Raw genomic sequence first — 22,006 nt, 5'->3', positions numbered from 1 at the left:
ACACACACACACACACACACACACACACACACACACACACACACACACACACACACACACACACACACCACATACTGTGCTCTGAATGTATGATGCAGATATGCAGACACACACACTCAAACACACACACACACGCACACACACATTGTGCTCTGAACGTAGGAGGCAGATAGACAGACAAACACACACACACACACACACACACACACACACACACACACACACACACACACACACACACACACACACACACACACACACACACACACACACACACACACACACACACACACACACACACACGCATGGATCACAAGGGTCGTGATCTTTAACTCCTCTCCCTGACCTGACCCGAACCGTCCTCCACAGGTGTATGCCGATGCCACTCGGATCTCCACGCTGTGTGGGACCATTCCTCTGCAGGACCTTCGCTCCTCTGTCAACCCGTCTCTGGTGTCCTCACCCGGCGGCTGTCTCAACGTGTCCTTCAGTTCAGACTACTCCAACGTGGAGAGACACTCTGGATTCAGGGCCTTCTACACCATACAGGGTAAGGGAGCAGTTGCTGTGGGGTAGCCTAATGGGTGCCGCTGGGGGGGGGGAAGATGTTACAAATTCTAAGGACCCGAGCACTGAAAAGGGCCCTTAAGAGGGCCCAAAAGCACTAACAGGGGCCCTTAAGGGGCCCAAAATTCGAATCTTTCATAGGGCCCAGAATTTCTGGTGGCGTACCTGGGTAGCCTAATGGGTGAAGGGTTGATCTGGGCATAGGACGTCTGCTGGTTTTCAGGACCGTGCAAAGACCTTAGGAGGGGTAGGGGCTCAGGTTTTCAAGAGGGGCGCGTGTAAAAACAAATTCCAAACAACACGTCAAATGTATTTAAAAATGTATTCATAATTATCTCATCACAGACCCATACATGGGCTAGAATCTAGCAGCTAGATCCTTGTAATTTTAATGTTAAAACATTTTATAAGCAGCAATCTCAAAAGGGCACTTTGGACATCAAAAAGCAATATGGCAGAGGCTAGAGCCTCTTTAGCACCCTTTCTTTGCATTCCTACTGATTTTTAACCCGGTATGAGTAGGAATAAAAGTCATAGTATACATACAGTATTATAAACCCCACATGGCTCCTGTCCTGGGATACTGTACAAAAGACATGACTGAGAGTGTAATATAGAGAGTAGAGTTTAGAGTTTATTGATCCCCGGGGGGAAATGAAGGGGTCAAGTAGCTTACATAAATACACATAATGCCCCAGGGTGAGATTTGTCGGAAAACCAGAAGGGAGGATATGTTTCAGATTGTAAGCAATACCAATGGAAATACATTGAACTGTGATAAAATCATGTAGAAAAAGTGGCGATATCAAGACCAGAAGGGGGGACAATCCCCCCCATCCCCCCCTACAAATCGCACCCTGCATATAATAAAGGTAATGGTCAGGGAGGGAAAAACAAAAACTACAGAAATAATAAAAAGGCAATTGTGAAAAACATTCTGTGAGTTGGGTTAGACAGATGTGCAAAAACATACTCTGTGAGTTGATGTAGGCCTACTGCAGATAAGATTAACATGACCAGAAATGAGGGACATGACCAGAAATGAGTCATGTAGTGTAGTGTGAAGAGGACAACATGGTATGGACATAGACGTGTGAAATGAAAATTTCCCCACGCCATACTATGTGTCGTTGAATGATGTGTCAATGGCCTGTTGAATTTGAATGAAGAAGTGCATTGGTCTGGATAGTGGTCTGTTCGATCCTCAGATTATAACGAGTGTGACGATCCGAACATCGAGTGCTCCCACTTCTGCTACAATTTCATTGGCGGCTACCTGTGTGCCTGTCCTCCTGGATACGTGCTCAACCCAGACAAGCACAACTGCAGCGGTAAGACACATGTCCAAGGCAGTAGGCATCAGGAAAAGAAGAAGGATAGGAGAAAAGTTGAAGGTTGTTTCAACTCTCCTATTCTTCCTCTTTTCCTGATATTTTTCTAAAACGTTTTATCTTGATCTTGTTTTTGCTCTTCTTCTTCTTCTTCTTCTTCTTCTTCTTTTTTTCTTTTTCTTCTTCTTTCTCTTCTTTTTTTTCTTTTTCTCCTTCTTTTTCTTCTTCTTTTTTTCTTCTTCTTCTTCTTATTCTTCTTTCTCTTCTTTTTTTTCTTTTTCTCCTTCTTTTTCTTCTCTTTTTTCTTCTTCATCCTTCTTCCTTCCTCCTTATTTATTCTTTCCTGAAAAAAATGCCCCATACTTTGCACATTTTTAACTAGCTTGGTCACTTTCGTTTTAATCGAGCAGTTTCTCTTCCCACTCCTGCCTCTGCCAGTGAGCTGCACTGAGGACCTCTCCGGCTCGCTGCGAGGCCTGGTGAGTCCTCCGGGGGGCGCTGGTTCCTACGCCGAGGAGGCCCACTGCTCCTACAGCCTGGCGGTGGAGGAAGGCCTGCAGCTGGTGCTGCAGTTCACGGGGGACTTTGACGTGGAGGCCAGACCCAATGGAGAATGCATTGACGCAGTGAGGGTGAGACCATAGATGTTCAGTATGGTAGACTAAGTCGTGTAAATCGTAGTACGTGTCACCAGTGCAACAAAGTGGGATCAACTCCAGTCTCCTTAGCCCCTTAGCGCAGAGCCCATGTTACAAAACTCCGTCACCAAAATTGTAATGGCTATGTCTAATCTGTTACTTAAGGCACTCTGTAATGTCAAAAGCAATATTGTTATGATGTTGTTAAGTATTTTCAGCAAGTAGTGAATAGGCCCACCGGCAACCCCATCTGCAGTAAGTTATGTCATACGGATCCTGGATCCTGTTTTTTTAAGCACATCTTGCAGTCATACTACAACACACACACACGCACACACACGCTCATACACACGCGCGTGCGCACGCACGCACACGCACGCACGCACGCATGCACACAGACACACAGATCCACACTCCGTAGATATCATGCAGAGAGAGATCTGCTCGCCATGGCCGTAGCCAGGAGTTTAGAATAAGGGGGGTCCACAGTATGCGCGCAGAATTTTTTTAAAAGGTACACTGTGTAGGATGGTGCCCAGAGTATCTATTGCAACTATATGCTGCTCATTGAAACTGTGCTGTCTTCTGCCAATTTTGATCTTTTCATGAATATTTGCTAAATAATAAACTAATATTTACTATTATGACCAAGTATGACCATAATGATGAATACTTAGAATGTGATAGTGGTGATTATTCACGAAAAAGGTAACTTTTGTGAATGGGCAACATCAATTCTGGAAATAAACTACAAAAAAATGCATGCAAAAACTGAGGTTAAAAAAGATATATATATTTTTTCTCTAAAAATCAGGGAGGTCTGGACCTACCTTACCTCATGTGGCTACGGCCATGCTGCTCGCACCCTATAGAGCGGGATAGTAGAGACTAGAGAGGGACTACTATTGACAATTCAAGCAGCCTTCGCACATGACAGGTGAATGTGCAGAAGGGACGACTGACTGTACATTTCTGAGAACACAGGAAAAGGTTGGAAAGCTGTCAGTCACTCCATGGAATCCTCCCGACCCGAACTACATGTGCGCCCATGTTAAGAAACAAACATTTTTGAGTTTGAAGCTGACAGTTATTGTAACTCCATGTTGTTTTGCCACAGATCGAAACCCGCTCAAAGACATACGGCCCGTTCTGCGGCACTGTTGCCCCGGGCCTCATCGACACTGGCAGTAGCAAGGTCCAGATTCTGTTCGATTCGGACAATGGTGGTGCCAACAAGGGCTTTACTGTTGCCTACAAGACCAAGAGTGAGTGAGAAAGCAGACGAGACACATCAAAGCATTATACATGCACTACATTATAAATACAAAATTAATACAAAAAAATCTGTTTATCACTTACCTTCAGGATATGGCTGTCCTTTTTTCGCATCTAATGTCAGTTACTTATTTAACACAAAGATACAGGTAGTGACATGGGAAATCTAGTATTTATTAAGGCTCTATGACATTGAAACATCAAAACATCACGAAATGTGTGAATAAACCGTAATGGAAATGCAATTGAGCCATGGTTGTGTTTGTGAGTGCAGGGATGACTTGCCCCGTTGGTGTGACGCCCCACTCCACTGTCCTGCCCGAACATCAGGAGTATGTGATGGGGGACACCATCACTGTCACCTGCGACCAAGGCACTGTTGTGGAGCTTGTAAGTTCATTTTAAACACACATTTTAACACACACACACACACGCACGCACGCACGCACACACGCACACACACACACGCACGCACACACACACGCACACACACACACACACACACACTCACACACACACACACACACACACACACACACACACACACACACACACACACACACACACACACACACACACACACACACACACACACACATACACACACACACAGTGGTAAACTACCACACACACACACACACAAATGCACAAAAATGGTCAGGAAGAATGTTTATTTTCCACAGTAATACACTTACAGGATACAGTAAAAGTGCAATTTTCTTGATGAGAGACACTGTTCTCTCCGCTGTCTCATGTCCCTACTGCAGCCTTCAGGGCCAGGCATCAAAAGCAATGCGACGTACGAGACCAGGTGCCAGAAGAATGGCATGTGGAAGCCTGTCTACCAGTGTGGCGGTAAGTAATTCCCTGTGAAGAACTGCCGTCAACTTTCATTTCCATTCACACCTTGACATGTGAGACCTGTGCCATATGCCGAGGTGTGTGATGTTCTGTTTTCATACATATAAGCCTAACTCCTGTATTTCAGACCAGAAATGAGTTTCTCGACCGCATTTTGGTTAATTAAGTCTTAAAGCTCCAAAGAACTGGAAAATCTATTCTTTAATTAACTAACTAATTAATTAGGCTAATTAAAAAGCACAATGCGCAATACACAATTGAGCCAGATTATAGCCACAAGGCTATACATGTATGAATTACCATGGGGGCAATGCACAGAACAGAATTCCAAATTATTCATTATCACAATTATTTAATTAACAATTATTAACAATTTTATTAACAGTTGATCAATTCTTTATTTCCTCATGCTGTGACTGACAGTGGTGGATTGTGGGAGGCCAAGTCTGCCATACGCAGTCAAAGTGGAGGACTTGGAGTCCACACACTACAAGAGTGAAATCCACTTCATCTGCAGCTCAAAATACTACCAACTGGAGAGTGATGGTGAGCTGACAACACAACATGATTTTTTACCTTTTCTTGTGTGTGTGTGATTGTGTGTGTGTGTGTGTGTGTGTGTGTGTGTGTGTGTGTGTGTGTGTGTGTGTGTGTGTGTGTGTGTGTGTGTGTGTGTGTGTGTGTGTGTGTGTGTATGTGTATGTGTATGTGTGTGTGTGTGTGTGTGTGTGTGTGTGTGTGTGTGTGTGTGTGTGTGTGCGGGGACAAAGGGGTCACTTGACCCGGGCCCAGGGAGAGAGGGGCCCCAGAATTGGATCCTCACTGCATTGTATTGGGTTTGGGGCCCTTTCAGATGTCTTTGTCCTGGGCCCAGAACAAAACTGTCGGCGGCCTTGTGTGTGTGTGTGTGTGTGTGTGTGTGTGTGTGTGTGTGTGTGTGTGTGTGTGTGTGTGTGTGTGTGTGTGTGTGTGTGTGTGTCTGTGTGTGTGTGAGGGAGAGAGAGAGAGAGAGAGACAGAGAGAGAGAGAGAAAGAGAGAGAGAGAGAGAGAGAGAGAGAGAGAGAGAGAGAGAGAGAGAGAGATATGGGAATGTAGAAATAATAATACAGTATGTAGATGTGACCATGTAATTCTGAGAAATAACTGTGCAGGTTGGTATACAGGTCTATACAGTATATGATTTGCTGGTTTGTCTGTCTGTCTCTTCCTTCCCATTATATCCTCGCTCACCTACTCCCCCCCCCCACACACACACACACACACACACACACACACACACACACACACACACCTCTCCATTGTGTCCTTGTCTCTTCTCTTCCACATTTCACCCTCTCCTCCCTCAGAGGTATTCACATGTGAGGCAGATGGATTCTGGAAGTCTAAGACCGGTCAGACAAACATACCAAGATGTCTCCCAAGTAAGTTGTTTTACTTTTTAGGATCAATAGACTTATAATGAACATGAATGAGGGCTAACTCAGATGGAAATTAGCTATATAGCTATAATCTGGCACAAGCCATCTTTTTACTTCTGTAATCAATGTGAATTGTGCATGGTCCCTGTTGAACTAAACTAAATAAACTAAACTAAACCAACCCTAACCTGGCTTCGCCACATGCGTGGCTTTATTAAAAAATCGTTGCATGTGATTGGAGAAACCAGCTTGTCTGACATTTTATTGACATGCTACTTCAACTACTCACAGATTCGACAATACAGTTGAAATTGCAGAATCAATGTTGATGCGTGACTTGCTTAACCTCTTTGACTACGTCACATCTTTGAAAATCTTGCCTGACGATCCTAATTGGTTTGTCTACCTTGAAGCCCACTAAGCTAGCTAAATCTCTCACAAATCTGAGCAGCGCTCGCAGGGAATAGAATAGAATAGAAAGCCTTTATTGTCATTATACAAAGTATACTGAGATTTGAGCTTCCCTACAAGGTGCACGGTCCTTTATAGATGAACATTGTCCAGTAAGTGTGAGTTCATTGTGGTAACAGCTTTGGGGAAGAAGCTGTTCTTCATCCTATTGGTTCTGGCTGGTAATGTCTTGTAGCGCCTTCCAGAGGGCAATAGTGTGAAGAGATGGAAGCCAGGATGTGTGGAATCTTTAATGATACTCCTGGCTCTACTTACGCAGCGGGAGTTGTAGATGGTGGGTATGGGAGGCAGGGGGCAGCCTATGATTTTTTGCACTGTTTTGGTCACCCTCTGCAGTCTCTTCCTGTCAGCCTCAGTGCAGCTTGAGTGCCACACTGACACTGCGTAGGTCAGCAGGCTCTCTATGGTGGAACGGTAAAAGGTCACCAGCAAGCTTGAGTCTAACTGTTCTTTCTTTAGTACTCTCAGGAAGTGCAATCGCTGCTGGGCCTTTTTTTATACCAGAGCTGAGGGCTGTGCAGAAACAGATCTAGTGAGAGTCGGGTTAGACTAACTAAAATCTAGGGTGAAGTAGATCACATTTTTATGTTTGCATCAGAACTGTACTGCCTACCACCACATGTTATTCTCCAAATTCTTCTGCATGACTATTTATTCTGTATTCTTGTATAATATTCTATGACTCAACTTCAAAGATACTTATAGTACTTTTAATCCATCCACAGTTTGTGGACTGACAGATAATCTGATCGAGGCCAGTGGCAGGATCCTGGGTGGAAAAAGAGCCAAAGTCGGTCAGATCCCCTGGCAGCTCCTCATCAAGGCACCAGAGAGAGGTGGAGCTTCCTTGATCAATGACCGCTGGGCTGTTACTGCGGCCCACGTGGTCGACAAACATCAAAGCGAAACAATCACAGTGTATGGTGGCATGACAGATGGCCAGGACCAGAATGCAGTTGTCATGCAGACTGAGAAGATCATCGTCCATCCTAACTATGGGAAAGATGGAGATGCCGAGAAGGAATTCAACAATGACATTGCTCTGCTCAAAATGTCCTCCACGGTGGAACTGGGTCCAAAACTGCTGCCCATCTGTTTGCCAGAGTCGTCAGAGGGAGCGGCGCTAGAGGGCAAAATGGGCACAGTGTCAGGATATGGAACCACCGAAAGAGCAGCTAGAGCAAAATTATTACATTATGTAAACGTACAGGAGAAGAAGAGAGAAGAATGTAGAGATCCCAAGTTCACAGACAACATGTTCTGCGCAGGTATTGAGGGTGGTGACAGCTGTAAAGGGGATAGTGGAGGTCCTGTGTTTGTGCCCATGTTAGGTTTTGGGAAGCCTGATGACCCTTACAGGCTGAAGGGGATTGTGTCTTGGGGTCCCGACTGTCTTACCAAAGAGTACAAAGGGTACTATACTAAGGTCCAGAACTATCTGGACTGGATCAAAGAGACTATTGAGAAGGATGGAGAAGGTCAGGAGGTCAGAAAATAACTGTAGAGCCTGAAGTCAGTAGGGCTGTACTATGCACACATAGTCATAGACACACATGGAGTTGGGGGACATGGCAAATTAATTATTATAATTGATTAATCCCATATTTCACATACAATTTTGTCCAGCCTTATTCAAGATTATGCACTCTATACAATATATCATTTAGCTTCAGACTCTGCAGCATGTGTTCTCTCCTCTCTCATAAAAGGCATAAACTTGAAAAAAAAATCATAATTATGTATTCACACTCACACACACACGCATACACACACGCATACACACACGCGCGCGCGCACGCACGCACGCACGCACGCACGCACGCACGCACCACACACACACACACACACACACACACACACACACACACACACACACACACACACACACACACACACACACACACACACACACACACACACACACACACACACACACACACACACACACTGTCTTTAATTGATCTGACTGTTGTTAAATGAAATAACTCCAGAGATACAGAGTTCTTTTCTGTATGGTTAATTGTATGCTTAATTCTGTAATAAAAGATGCATATTAAACTGTTGACAACAACTGTTATGTTCGTTGTACTACGTACAATAGGTAGATAGGAAGATAGGACTTTTATCTTGTTTTTATGTTGCAAACTCACTTCTCTGGGCCTGGACTGTTTCTGTTGGGATGAAAATGAAAATGCTAAGCTGAAGTCAATAACAGTCAACACAGAAAAAAGTGTGTCAGTATTTCAGAGTAAAAGTCTCCAGATCTTCATATATTTACAAAGTATTGAGTAGAATTAACTCTGAAAACGTTGCATGGACTAAAGACCCAGTAAGATTAACACTATGAAGACTTACATTAACACTGCCATTCTATTTTTACTCTGCACTGACTGCCCCAACTCTAACAAAATATGTAGGGCAGTGTGACGAAAAGGGGAGCAGGCAGTGAGCACAGCATGCGCCATGGAGTTTGTCCCTTTAAGCAAACACCCTCCCATGCCCAAATCCTACCCGTGGTTTACGGGAAGAGATGTGTCTGCACCTGTATCTCTCTGTCTTCCCTCTCTCTCTCGCTCTCTTTTTCTGAATCTCCTCCAGCTGTCTGTCTCCCAGCCAAATCAAACACTACGCATTCACTGTTGTGACTTTTAGACTCAGTTGCTTCGAAATCAATCACCATTTCCTTTCCACCAGCTGAAGCATGTTAAAAACAACAACACAGTAAATAGAGAATAATTAGAGTCTTCTGTTCTTGGTTTCACGAGTGGAAGTTGCCATCGTGGTTGTGTAGCTTTCAGGATGAAGTGGAAACTCTCCGTTCTTTGGTGAGTCTGAATTAAGTTGACATATAAGGTCTATTGCCATTGCTGCTTCTATGTGAGCAATTTATCTCCACAAAGCGCTTGGCAATGCATTCCTTTATATTGACGTTTGTGTTCTCATTACAACAGCCTAGTCAGGAAAGACAGAGTACATACAATATTATAGGTTCACAATCTATGATACATGATGTTATGTGCGTGAGACTAAACTGCTGTTCAATCTAAAACTACTATCTAAACTACCATCAGTCAACCATCTCCATCTCCGCACTTCCCACAAAATGCATTTGTGCCCTACACATTTTCATGCCGTAGTTCTAACTTGGAACTGTGGTCCAGTCTCTTGTGTGCGAGCGTATGTGTGAAAGTGTGTGTGGGTGAGGAGGAGGAGGAGGAGGATCGGACGCCTGTTGAGATGCACGGGATGGTGACGTCCCCTCTGTACCCTAAGCCGTACCCAGGCAACGTCTACGTGGAGTGGGAGCTGGCGGTTCCCAAGGGATACCGCATCCAGCTCTCCTTCACACACCTGGACATCGAACCCTCTGACGACTGCTACTATGACTCTCTCATGGTCAGTGATGCACAGTATATTTTGCTGTGTAAATATTGAACACTTAGAGAGCCAATTTAACATCTAGAGTGTATTACTGTAGGTTCAAGAATACTCTCTAAGTGTTGAAGCAACACTGTGTGTTTTTTTGCTATGTGTGGAGTCTGAGAAGTAGATTTCATTACACACACAAAAGAAAACAAGACCTTACTGTATTCCCCATACTAAAAACAGCATAAGTTTTTAAAAAAACCTCAAACTAAACTTTTCTAAATAAACTTGTGCTCGGTTTTCACAGGTCATCTATGATCAGAAAGTTTTGTGGAAGTTCTGTGGTCAGGCTAACTCCGCTGATGGAAATCACCCCGGCAACGAGGCCATTTTGGCGCCTGGCAACCGCCTCCGTCTGATCTTCCAGACAGACGAGGGCAACCCCGGGCTGCATAAGCCCCTGGGCTTCTCACTTTTCTACCAGGCAGTCGGTGGGTACAGCCAGAGACGGTCTAAATTAATGAAATAATCTTTGGCACAGCCTCTGTTCATTATTTAATACAATGGGTCATGAAATATATTTTATTATGATAGTGTATGTGCATGTTTGTTTTCCAATAAAGCCTTTATTGTCAATGATGTTGTGCCTTGCATCATGAGGCAACTAACAAAAGAAGAGGACGGGAGGTATTACATTGAGTTGCACCCTGTGTGAACATCTTTGTTTGTGTATGTGTGCGTGCGTGCGTGCGTGCGTGTGTGTGTCCTTCAGATGTTGATGAGTGTAAGGAGGGTGAGGAGGTGGGCAAGACGCCACCTTGTGCCCAACTCTGCCTCAACACGCTAGGCTCCTACTACTGCTCCTGTCACCATGGTTACGACCTGCGAGCGGACCAGCGCACCTGCACACGTGAGTTTTTCATAGTCAGTGTTGGCCAGTCAGCCACACGCTACACAGGTCCTCAAACCAGTCTGTGCTATCAATATACGCTGTTTCGTCAAAATGAGCTACCAGTGTGCTGTAAACATAATCCTAACCCCTTGCCCAACCCCACTGATCCAGCGGTTTGTAGTGCAGCTCAATGGGTAGGCCATATAGACAAGACATAGAAAGCGTGAAGTGAAAGACCAACTGAGAAACTTTAACTCCTGTTGTCATTGTGACACAGCACTTCACTCACATCACAGAAGTATACACTGCACACAACTATTGCATTTATGCCTCACTTGTGCAAGGAAGGCAGCTCCCAATGGCGCACGAAAGGGAGCAGTGCGGTGGGACGGTACCATGTTTAGGGTACCTCAGTCATGGTGGAGGATGGGAGAGAGCACTGGTTAATTACTCCCCCCCACCAACCTGGCGGGTCGGGAGTCGAAACGGCAACGTTTGGGCAACAAGTCTGACACCCTAAACACTTACCCATGACTGCCCTATAGTCCCATATTGTCTCTCTTGAGCTTACACATCTCATCGACTTTTCTCAACTTTCTGCATATTTCTCCACTTCTCATGGTTTACTATCATTATTTTATTATTTTCTTTTCTCTATACTTTTATACACTTTATCTCTTGCTGTCAGTACAGAAACAGAAAGTAGTACTGTAGTACTGTCGCCTGATTATCATCGACTTTCAAATCTCTTCGAGACTTGGTCTGACCAAGAGCATAACAATTAACATTTCCCAAACCGCATTACCCAAATGGCCTCCCTTGGTTTGCTAATGATTGTTTGCTTCCCAACAAAGTGGGAGGAGTTCCCGTATATGCGGGAACTCAGAAAGTACTTGCATTGACTCTTGACCTGGCTGGTAGCAACGCTGAAGCTGTTGCGTCACTAGGAGGGCACAGCCTGGCTAGTAGTACTGTATTGACTTGAATAATATCACATCTTTCATATTTCTGTTTACTCAGTACATACATACATACAGACGGATTAGTAAAACACCCAGTGGTACAGAACATTATGCGCAGTGTTTACATAAATAGAATGCTGTGTGTGGAATGTTTTGACAGCGAGTTGCCATGGAGGCGAGTTCAGAGAGCTCCAGGGAACATTGAGCAGCCCGGGCTACCCCGAGCCCTCTCCCCATGGCCTACAGTGCATCTACAACATCACCGTGGACCCCGGGTACCTCATCACCCTCAACTTCTCACGGGACTTTCACATCGAGCACATACAAGACCACCAGCCATCCTGCCTCTACCACTGGCTGCAGGTGCTGTATATGAACACTGTGTGTTTTTGTGTGCTACTGTGTCAAGTGTTTTTTTCTTAGGGGCTTTGCGTGTGTGTGTGTGTGTGTGTGTGTGTGTGTGTGTGTGTGTGTGTGTGTGTGTGTGTGTGTGTGTGTGTGTGTGTGTGTGAGAGAGAGAGTGTGTGTGTGTTTGTTTGTGTGTGTGTGTGTGTGTGTGTGTGTGTGTGTGTGTGTGTGTGTGTGTGTGTGTGTGTGTGTGTGTGTGTGTGTGTGTGTGTGTGTGTGTGTGTGTGTGTGTGATTGTGTGTGTTTGTGTGAGTGTGTGTGCGTGATTATGTGTGTGAATGTGAATGCATTTGTATTTCTGTGAATGAGTGTGTGTGTGCATGTGCAGTACATGAAGATGTGTGTTATAGCCTACTGTGTGCAAATGTGTGTGTGCTTCCATATAGCATGGTCACAGTACCATGATTATTACTATTATTATTACCAGGGCTGTGAATTAACTTTTTTCATCACCAGCCAAATTGGCTTATAGATGTTAGTCTTACTAGCGTAACACCCACAACCTAATGTGTCAAAGTGGCTAGGTTGGTATTTTCTACCAGCCAAACTGAAATTTCACCAGCATTTGGCCGATTGGCTGGTGTTAATTTACAGCCCTGATTATTACCATGATGTGTTCTTGCCGTAGGTGACCATACCGGGCCGTGAGCCGCTGAAGCTGTGTGGTGGCGAGAGCCCCGGACTCCTCCACACCGGCTCCCACTGGGCTGAGCTGGAGTACCACACAGACTGGGCCGGGCTGAGCCGCGGATGGAGACTGCACTACACCACCCAGAGTGAGAGATGGGGATGACGGACTGGCTATACTACCCTACAAAACAAGAACGCAGTAACTCAGATTCTGGCAAACTGAGAAAAAAGTTTGCTTCAAAGTTTCCTATAGTGTATGGCGCGACAACTGTGTTGTCGGTAAAATGGTGGTGACACTTCCTGGTAATACTTCTTTAGGATAGAAATTAAATGCACACAAAAAACCTGAAAAAACAACATTTATGTGTCTTTTTGCCACAAAAAACAGAGTTACTGCGTTCTTGGCTGGTATTACTGCCACAAAATGGAGTTACTGCAGGAGTTACTGCGTTCTTGGCTAGTATTACTGTCTACTCCCAAACCATTCCCATTGGAAAGTACAGCAGTAACTTACCGACTTACTGCGTGTTTGTTTTGCACGACGTAACCTTTAATCCAACACCGCAGTAACTTCGTCATTTTTGCACTTTCAAAATGATTTTTCTCTAAAACGGGACGGTGTTGGACCACCATTTTTTGACACAAGACAAATGAGGTAGTTTAAAGCCCATTTCCGATCTAAAAAAATTTCAACCATTTTTGAGTTACTGCGTTCTTGTTTTGCACAGCAGTATAGGAAAAGAAAGGGAGAGAAGGAGGGGGGTGAAAGATTGGGTAGGAAGAGGGCGAGAGAGTGGGAAGAGGTGAAGGGGGTAGATAAGAAGAGAAAGGGGGAAAGAAAGAGGAGGATTATGGGGGATAGGAAGAGAAATGGAAAGATAATGGAGGAGTGTGTGAATGGATAGAATGAAAGAAAGAAGGTTTATGGTTGGATAGGAAGAGAGAGGCAGAGGGTAGAGAAGAGAAAAGAGAGGTGCAGGGAATACACAAAGGAGTTGTAGGGGTGATGAAAGGAGGGAAAGAGAGGTGGAGGGAGGGAGCAAAGGATATAGGGAGTCATGATGGAGATGGAGAGAGACAGAGGTGAGAGAAAGACAGGAAATCATCAGCCGTGGGTCAAGGCTAGTGGATGGATTTGCCGGTAACACTTTACTTTACGGATCAGTAATAAGGTAGTAATTTCATGTTAATTTCATAGTTATTTCACAGTTATTTCAGGGTAATAACTGTTTGTTTTTAGTAACAACAGCAAAACAAACATACAGTTTCCAGTGCATCGTGGTGACACCCTGATGACTCGCAGCACGGTGACACTTTGTTGACACACACACACACACACACACACACACACACACACACACACACACACACACACACACACGAACACACACACACACACACACACACACACACACACACACACACACACACACACACACACACACACACACACAAACACACACACACAAACACACACACACACAATGCACTGGACACTGTATGGTTATTTTGCTGTTATTACTAAAAACAAACAGTTATTATTGTGAAATAACTATGAAATAACTATGAAATTAACACGAAATTACCACCTTATTAGCGATCCGTAAAGTAAAGTGTTACCGATTTGCCAGTCTTTATTGCATGAGATAAAGACAAAGAGTAAGGAAAATGGAACACGTCAGTCTGTTAAATGATTTTGTAACTTTGTGCATATTGTTGTTCGTGTCATAGGGCACAAGTGCAGTAATGCAAACAGTGACAACAGGATTAATGTGAAAAAAGGCATTTGGCAAACAAAATAATAATGAAAATAAACGAGACAATTATGAACCTGGAGCCTGTCTCATCCTCCCTCTCTGATAATTGTTGTCTAAATGAATGCCATGTGTGCCATAAGGTCTACTCTACTGTATGTGAATGGGAATGATATGAACACAAACTAGTACGATGGCTGTTTCTCAAAGTGTGCTAAAGCAAGAGAACACGCAAAAAGTATCTGTGAACTCATCAAGCCGTCTGTAAGGTTAAAGGGTAACACTTTATTTTAGGGATACATCTATCAGCACTAATACATACAATGTTAATGCCTGCATAAGTACCTTGTAAGGCATGCACTAAGCAAATGTTAAGGCCTACTAGATCCTTACTAAGGATAAATTGGTAATAAGTCCCTTATTGTGCATGAACAAGACATTTGCGAATACATGTCTAACAAATGTTTGATTTTGCTTTGTACATGCCTTAAAAGTTACTTATACAGTAACATTGTATGTATTAGTGCTAATAGATGTATCCCTAAAATAAAGTGTTACCGGTTAAAGTGCATTCCCTGGGATACTGTACCAAAGCAGGAAGACCAACCAACTGAGACAAAAGTCTGCAACACCCGAATGCTTCCCATCAGAAATTACCTGACGTCTAGGAGAAGTTACTGGTGTTGCAGACATTGTCTCTGTTAGCTGGGTCATCTAAGCCTGACTCATGTCAGATTTAACTTATATGCGTGATCTGCAATGAGCAGACATGATTGATAAAAACTGATTTCGTGACTGGCTAATCAGACGTGGTCATCTGGTCAGGGATAAACACAGGGCCCGTCTACACTCAGGGCTATTATGGTTACACAGTAAGAAATGTAGTTAGTTCAACACTTAGAGAGTACTCTGGGAACAAGAAGAGGTTAAATCAACTCTCTACTTGTTGAATAAACACTGTACTTTTTTACTGTGTAGTTAGTCATACCTTGGTGTGAGTACATGCTCAGTACAGTGGGTGGGTAGGGAACTGAATGATGATTCAATGGTCAGCATCTCTGGTGTTGTTTGTGTCTCTCAGGGGTGAGGTGTGATATTCCCAATGGCATTGTCAATGGCCATGTGACCCCATCTTTACCAGAGTACCTGTACAAGGACTACATCTACGTGCGCTGTGAGACGGGCTACAAGCTGATGAAGGTCAGGTTCTTCATTTAGGCTACTGCAGTGTTATTTCAACCCTTAGAGAGCACAATGGGATCAAATATACTCTGGAAGATGTTAAATCCGATCTCTAAGTGTTGAAATAATATTGTTTTACTGTGTAGGGGTCGACCGATACAGGTTTTTTAATGGCCGATGCGATACCGATTTTATTCCCATCACCCTTGGCCGATACCCGATTTCCGATACCTGATATTTGGGGCTGATATGGTTAAAAAAAAAAGTTTAAAAAATGACAAATATTCCAGGTCTCTGTCGTTGGGGGGAGGGGTGGCGCGACAGCAGCGTGCACAGCGGGTCTTCACACAGAGCTGCCCTTGAACGCCTGTCTGTAAATGACGCTGGGTGTGTATCGGCCAAAACCACACGTGTATCGGCCGATACACTTAAAAAAACCGCAAATATCGGCTCGATAATATCGGTCAACCCTTACTGTGTATACACTTCCCTGCATCTACTACATTACCATGTCTGCTGTGCAATGCATCTAACCCTGCATTGCTCCTACAATAACTGTATGTTGGTCTGGCTAAAAGCACAAGCTGAGTTTTATGTCATGTTACGTTGGAGGTGCAAAGAACATCAATGTTTTCTTGAAGGTTCTTCGGAGAAGCGAAGAACCCAAAGGTTCTTCGAACAACCTTCAGCTTCCCTGAGGAACCTTGGGGGTTCTTCAAGGAAGTTTTAGGTTCCTCAGAGAACCCAAGAACCCAATGGTTATTTGCTTATTTGGAAAACGTTAAGGGGTCCCTCCATGGTAGAGAACTGAAGATCCTCCAGGAACCTCACAATTTTCTACAGGGTACTATATTGGTCCCTTCAGTGGTATAATGTAACATATCCTCTATGCAGGAAGGAAAGGAGATCCCGAAGTTTGGGTCCATGTGCCAGAGTAACGGCCAATGGCATAATTCTCTTCCAGAATGTCACAGTGAGTACCTTTTAAAACACAAACAAACACAAAACAACAAACAAACGAAAAGTTGTACATCTGTAGGCTAATATAAACAAACATGAGAGAGTGTTGGCATGTACATGCCAGTAATGTCTGTTTTCTACATGGTTAGAGCTAGTAATTTCACTTCACCACCTTGTGCCACTTTTAAATTGTTTCTAATTATGAATTAATACACTGGAATTAAATAGTTCGGAATTAAAAATATTGGACGGGGATGCACACACAGGGCCTGCACTGTTGCGTCTTGTATCATTGTAGCTATGAGCATTTGTGGAACGACTGGAATTGCTTTAAAGTGGAATAAATTGTTTACATAATTGAGGCATATTCGGAATTGACAATGGAATAAACCACCGACTTATTTCGGAAAATGAAGTTTAGTCCTGAATAACTTTAATTCTCAACTGTGAAGTGTTTACATGATGTTTTTTAAAGGGGAATTATTTTTTATTAGAAATTTAATTGAGATTATTTAAAACTAAATGTCCCAAGTAAACTCACAGACTCTCATCAGACAATCTAAATTGTCCTTGCAGCATTGTCTTCTAATCTTGACTGACTCAAACTGGGCAATTTCTCTCTCTCTCTCTCTCTCTCTCTGACAGTAATTGACTGTGGTGACCCTATGCATCTTATGAATGGAAACATCACGTTTATCTCTGAGGTAAAGGAAAACCAGTACCGCTCTGTCATTGAGTACCGCTGCAATGAGCCCTACTACTCATTTGACAAAAACTACAAAGGTAATGGCAATGCCACTCATGAAAACCTATAGATATATTATTATGTCTACACTGTTCAGTTTCTTGTTAGACTGGCTAATAGTCCTCAGTAACAGTATACCTATGAATAAATTAAGTTCACATGAAGTTGTAGTACATAAAAACCTGACTCTCGCCAGAATAATAGGTTCCGCCTTGGCGTAGGTCTCCAAAGGCATGGTTTTGTTTTTCTGTTAAATCCTTGCACATTATTAGGGAAACACTTGTCTGACATTTTTAATTAGCTGTTTCTTAAACTACTCAGATATTGGAAAATACAGTTATAGAATCTATGTTGATGAGTGACCCATGCGAGCGGCCATTGTTGCTGAAACAACTGTCACATTTCACTCATTTTCCCCTTCTCAACTACGTTGAAATTTTGTCAACATCACATCTCTGAAATTCCCACAATCCTGACTGGTTCTACTGCATCTTGGTTTGTGATCAGGACAAATCTGAAAGTCCTCCAGGCCCTGGAGAGAGTCAGGCTAAGTAAATGATACCAATGGACTAAATTGGATCTCAGTGAAACCTGAAACCAATTTATCTAATATTGTGTGGATGGTAAGATAAATTTGTTTGAAAGTTGATCAAGCGAGGTAAATTATGAAGGGTTGTAGCCTAAGTAATCTCAAGATGGTAGGCCTATAACAAAAACCATTGGGCCATCTTATTCTCTCTCTCTCTCTCTCTCTCTCTCTCTCTCTCTCTCTCTCTCTCTCTCTCTCTCTCTCTCTCTCTCTCTCTCTCTCCCTCCCATACACATCCTCTTTGTGTAATTTACAATCATAGAGGTGCAACTCACCTGTGAAGCAGACCGCAAGTGGAAGCAAGCCAGCAATGATGTCATCCCTGTGTGTGTACCAGGTGGGTGGACTGATGCAGTGGCGTTAACCCATTGATGCCTGATGTTGCGTAGCGCAACATTGGCCCTGGCGCCTGGAGCTGCATTACGCAACATTCAGGCTCATGAGATTTGAGACAACTTTAGTCAAAATCTCTGTTTGTTTGAGATGAATGAACACATTCTAATGAAAGATGAGGGTCTTAGCTTTTAAATGGAACTTAGAGCATATTTTTATGTGCTTCAGAAAGTGAGATATTTAGGTTTGTATAGGTTGAGGGCAGCTTTTCCTTAAAAGGGCTCAGGCATTCAGCTCCCTTTTTTGCAGGTGCCTTAGGCGTCAATGGGTTAATGAACTTTCCATGATTATTTACTTAAGGTATAATACACCAATACTTACCAGTATGACCAAAGCACAATAGGAGCCTATTTCTGGGAATTGAAAATGGCGGACAAGCAGAAGCTCCACCTGTCCATGTATGAAAAATGCAATTTTCCCAGTCATAATAAATACTTAGAATTTGATGATGGTGTTAAGTATTTGTGAAAATGCAGATCATTGAAATTAAAGGTGCACTGTGTAATATTTTTTTCGCAGTTTCTTTCCAGAATTCATGCTGCTACACCCTATGCCATTTACACTTGTGTCTCCCTGTATACAGTGTGTGGTCGTCCAAAGCACCTTTTGAGGAGCAGTCAGAGGATTTTCCATGGGGAGTTAGCCAAGAGGGGAGAGTTCCCCTGGCAGGTGCTGCTCAATGCGGGGGGACGGGGAGGTGCATTTGTCATCGCTCCTCAGTGGATCCTCACTGCAGCCCACAACCTTATGAATGTGGAGAAGCAAGAGATAAAGGTGTGTGTGTGTGTGTGTGTGTGTGTGTGTGTGTGTGTGTGTGTGTCTGTCTGTCTGTCTGTTTGGGGTTGAGGGCTTATGCAAGTTTGTGTTACGGTGATTACTGCCTGCATATATTCACCACTCCTAAGCCTTTTTTTAATTGTACAATGAGTACACCCTCACTCATGCCCTTGTGTGTATGTTGCGTATTATTGTCATGTTGGGAGATCCAAAAATGGCCCACCTTCAGTCTAGTGGTGGAGGGAAGGATGTTGGCACTCAGGATTGCACTTAACATGTCTCCCTCCATCCATTCGTTGACTATGTGAAGTTTTCCTGTGCCTTGGCCAGACAAACACCCTCAAACCATTATGATTTTTTTACCATGTTGGTAAGGTTGGAGTCTTATTGATTCACTCATACTATGAACTGTTTCTGATGATTCAATGTGTCTTCTGTGCATCTTAGTATGTACAGATGTCTTAAATTCAGATGACAAGTTGATAGGAAGTGCCTATCTTGTCTGTGGGACCAGAACTGTTATCAGTTCGCAGGGGATCAAATACTTATTTTGCTCAAAGAAACAGAAATAAATGAATATATATTCTCTACAGTTATTTTCTGGATTTCCTTTTTGATATTCTGTCTCTCCATATTAGAATACATATTATCATTACATTTTTTTGACTGATCATGTCTTTGTTAGTAGGCAAACCAACAAAATCAGAAAGGGATAAATAGTTATTGTACTCACTGTATGTAGTATATTGCTCATGGCCTGAATAGAAGCAATGCCGAAGGTCTTGCATCACTAGGAGGGCGTTACTTGGCTAGTGTACAAGTACCCCTATTGGTACACGTACCCCTGGTTGGGAACTACTGACATAATGTATAATTCTGAACTGATTATCCGTGTTTATCTGTTTCATGTGTGATCTTTTGTAGTTACGTGTCGGAAGCATTGTGGTGGATGAGCTGCTCAAAACCCGCCCTCTTGAGGTGGACTCTGTCCACATTCATCCCAATTACATTGGTACCTCTGGTGGGAGGAAGGACTTTGACAATGATATTGCTCTCATAAAGCTGGTGAACCCAATCACCTTTGGAGAAGACATTATGCCACTTTGTCTGCCCCGACCAGATTCCCAGTACCCGACAGGCAAACTTGGGTAAGAGAAATGTCATTACATAATGTAATGTCATTACACATTGGGTCATTACGTGTCAACTGAGCAAATCTCCATGCACTTGTGTCTGAAAATGTTCTGAAAATATTACTGGATGTTTTTTAGAGGTACCCAAGAGAATCATTATGCATCTAGTTGCATCCTTTCCAAGTTACACACTATTCTATATGGGGGAGGAGAGGGGTGTCGATTTTGTTCAGCCATTGTTTTTCTGCTAAGTTCTCAAGGTCATAGCATAAGGGCTGTACATAGAGGCATTACATCAGGCAAGCTGGTCCATGAATAGACATACAGTAGTATGCAGCTAAATTGTCATGTTCGCTCTATGTGACCCCACTTCTTAACAGCAGTCCCTCTAAATTGATTGGCTGTAATAAAGTCTTCAAAGTGTTAGGTCAGTTAGCATGGGTACAGGAAAGCTTTGATAAGGGAAGGTCAGTTCAGTTAAGTACGGAACGTGTGAGTGTTCACTTGGGTGCACTCCATTATCCAAACTCCGGTCCTCGACTTGTGCTTGTGGCCTCGCACTTTGCTGATGTCCTGCCTCAGTGGAGAAAACAATGAAGTTTTCCTGCAGTCAGCCTAGACGCAATAACTTTTAGAGGACTTTTCGACATTCAACACCCGATTGCAAATGAGAACAAGACCTTGTAATTGTGCTTTTGCAAGATATTGAATGAAACTTCTATCATCAGTGATGTCTTGCAACGTTGAGGCCACAAGCACAAGGAGGACGGGAGATTACATATTGAAATGGACCCATAGAGACCTCTTTTATGAGCTGTATTATGACCTGTATTTATGATGTTGCCCACACCTATATGCACAAGCAGATCTCATGGCCTCTGTTAAACTTACCCTATACTCCTTATAATTTCTCATCAGGAGTGTATCAGGGTTTGGTGTCGATGAGAAGGGCAGCGTGCTCAACGAGCTCAGGTACGTACGGCTTCCTCTAGTGGACCAGGCCAAGTGCCGCGCCTCCATCGACGCGCAGAAGAGTGTTGCCTCAGACATCTCCGACTTCACGGACAACATGTTCTGCGCCGGGTTCCCCGAGGGCAGTAAGGACACGTGCCAGGGGGACAGCGGTGGCGCTTACGTCCTGCAGGAGGGGGACTCCTACTGGGCCGCCGGCATTGTTAGCTGGGGCATCAGCTGTGGCAAGGCGGACGTGTATGGAGTGTACACCAGAGTTGCGCAGTACCTGGACTGGCTCACCAAGACCATGGAGCAAAATGTGTAAGGGGAAATACGTCTGTTAAATGCTGCTAAGGATTCTTAAATTTGAAAATGTCAGAAAAACATGTCCAAAACTGTGTTTTTGGTCTTTGTGATTAAAGAACTAAACTTCCCAGTTGCCTTATTCTTGGTGAATGAATGTTTATAAAAGCAGTCTTTTGTCTTATGATGTGATGAGGAGTGTGGACCCCAGGTCATGGTTCGGGGTCATCGGGTCCAGATCTGAAGAAGCTTTTAAGCCTGAGAATCCCTTTCTACTTTACAAAATTGTTCCGATCTGAAGGACAGCATGGATACCAGCAGCAAAGAACCAAGTCTGAGGTAGGGAGCCAATCAGAGATTGGGGTGGGGTGGAAAGGCATTGACGCATACTACTTG

The 22,006-nt window shown here is 43.6% G+C and overlaps 2 protein-coding genes across 2 annotated transcripts in view; both read left to right on the top strand.

Moving 5' to 3' along the window:
• The window catches only part of LOC134449266 (complement C1s subcomponent-like), a 9,639-nt gene extending 1,032 nt beyond the window's left edge, over positions 1-8,607 (top strand). Inside the window, exons 3-11 of the mRNA XM_063199126.1 lie at positions 370-550; positions 1,776-1,898; positions 2,337-2,530; positions 3,654-3,801; positions 4,086-4,201; positions 4,579-4,666; positions 5,096-5,218; positions 6,020-6,094; positions 7,288-8,607. Of these exons, the coding sequence (XP_063055196.1) occupies positions 370-550; positions 1,776-1,898; positions 2,337-2,530; positions 3,654-3,801; positions 4,086-4,201; positions 4,579-4,666; positions 5,096-5,218; positions 6,020-6,094; positions 7,288-8,060 (1,821 nt within the window). The 3' untranslated portion in view covers positions 8,061-8,607. The remainder of the gene's footprint in view (positions 1-369; positions 551-1,775; positions 1,899-2,336; positions 2,531-3,653; positions 3,802-4,085; positions 4,202-4,578; positions 4,667-5,095; positions 5,219-6,019; positions 6,095-7,287) is intronic.
• Positions 8,608-9,041: 434 nt separating this feature from the next.
• LOC134449265 (complement C1r subcomponent-like) lies at positions 9,042-21,741 on the top strand. The gene is made up of 13 exons (XM_063199125.1): positions 9,042-9,387; positions 9,724-9,958; positions 10,236-10,419; positions 10,701-10,838; positions 11,943-12,145; positions 12,819-12,966; positions 15,656-15,774; positions 16,651-16,729; positions 17,362-17,499; positions 18,313-18,387; positions 19,027-19,217; positions 20,145-20,368; positions 21,272-21,741. The coding sequence occupies exons 1-13, from the start codon at positions 9,362-9,364 to the stop codon at positions 21,630-21,632; spliced, it is 2,121 nt and encodes a 706-aa protein (XP_063055195.1). The 5' UTR covers positions 9,042-9,361; the 3' UTR covers positions 21,633-21,741.
• Positions 21,742-22,006: the final 265 nt, after the last annotated feature.

The sequence above is a fragment of the Engraulis encrasicolus genome, chromosome 5 (assembly GCF_034702125.1).
Source record: "Engraulis encrasicolus isolate BLACKSEA-1 chromosome 5, IST_EnEncr_1.0, whole genome shotgun sequence".
Lineage (NCBI taxonomy): Eukaryota > Metazoa > Chordata > Actinopteri > Clupeiformes > Engraulidae > Engraulis > Engraulis encrasicolus.
The sequence above is the reverse complement of the archived record's forward strand: the minus strand, read 5'-3'. Positions and strand labels throughout refer to the sequence as shown.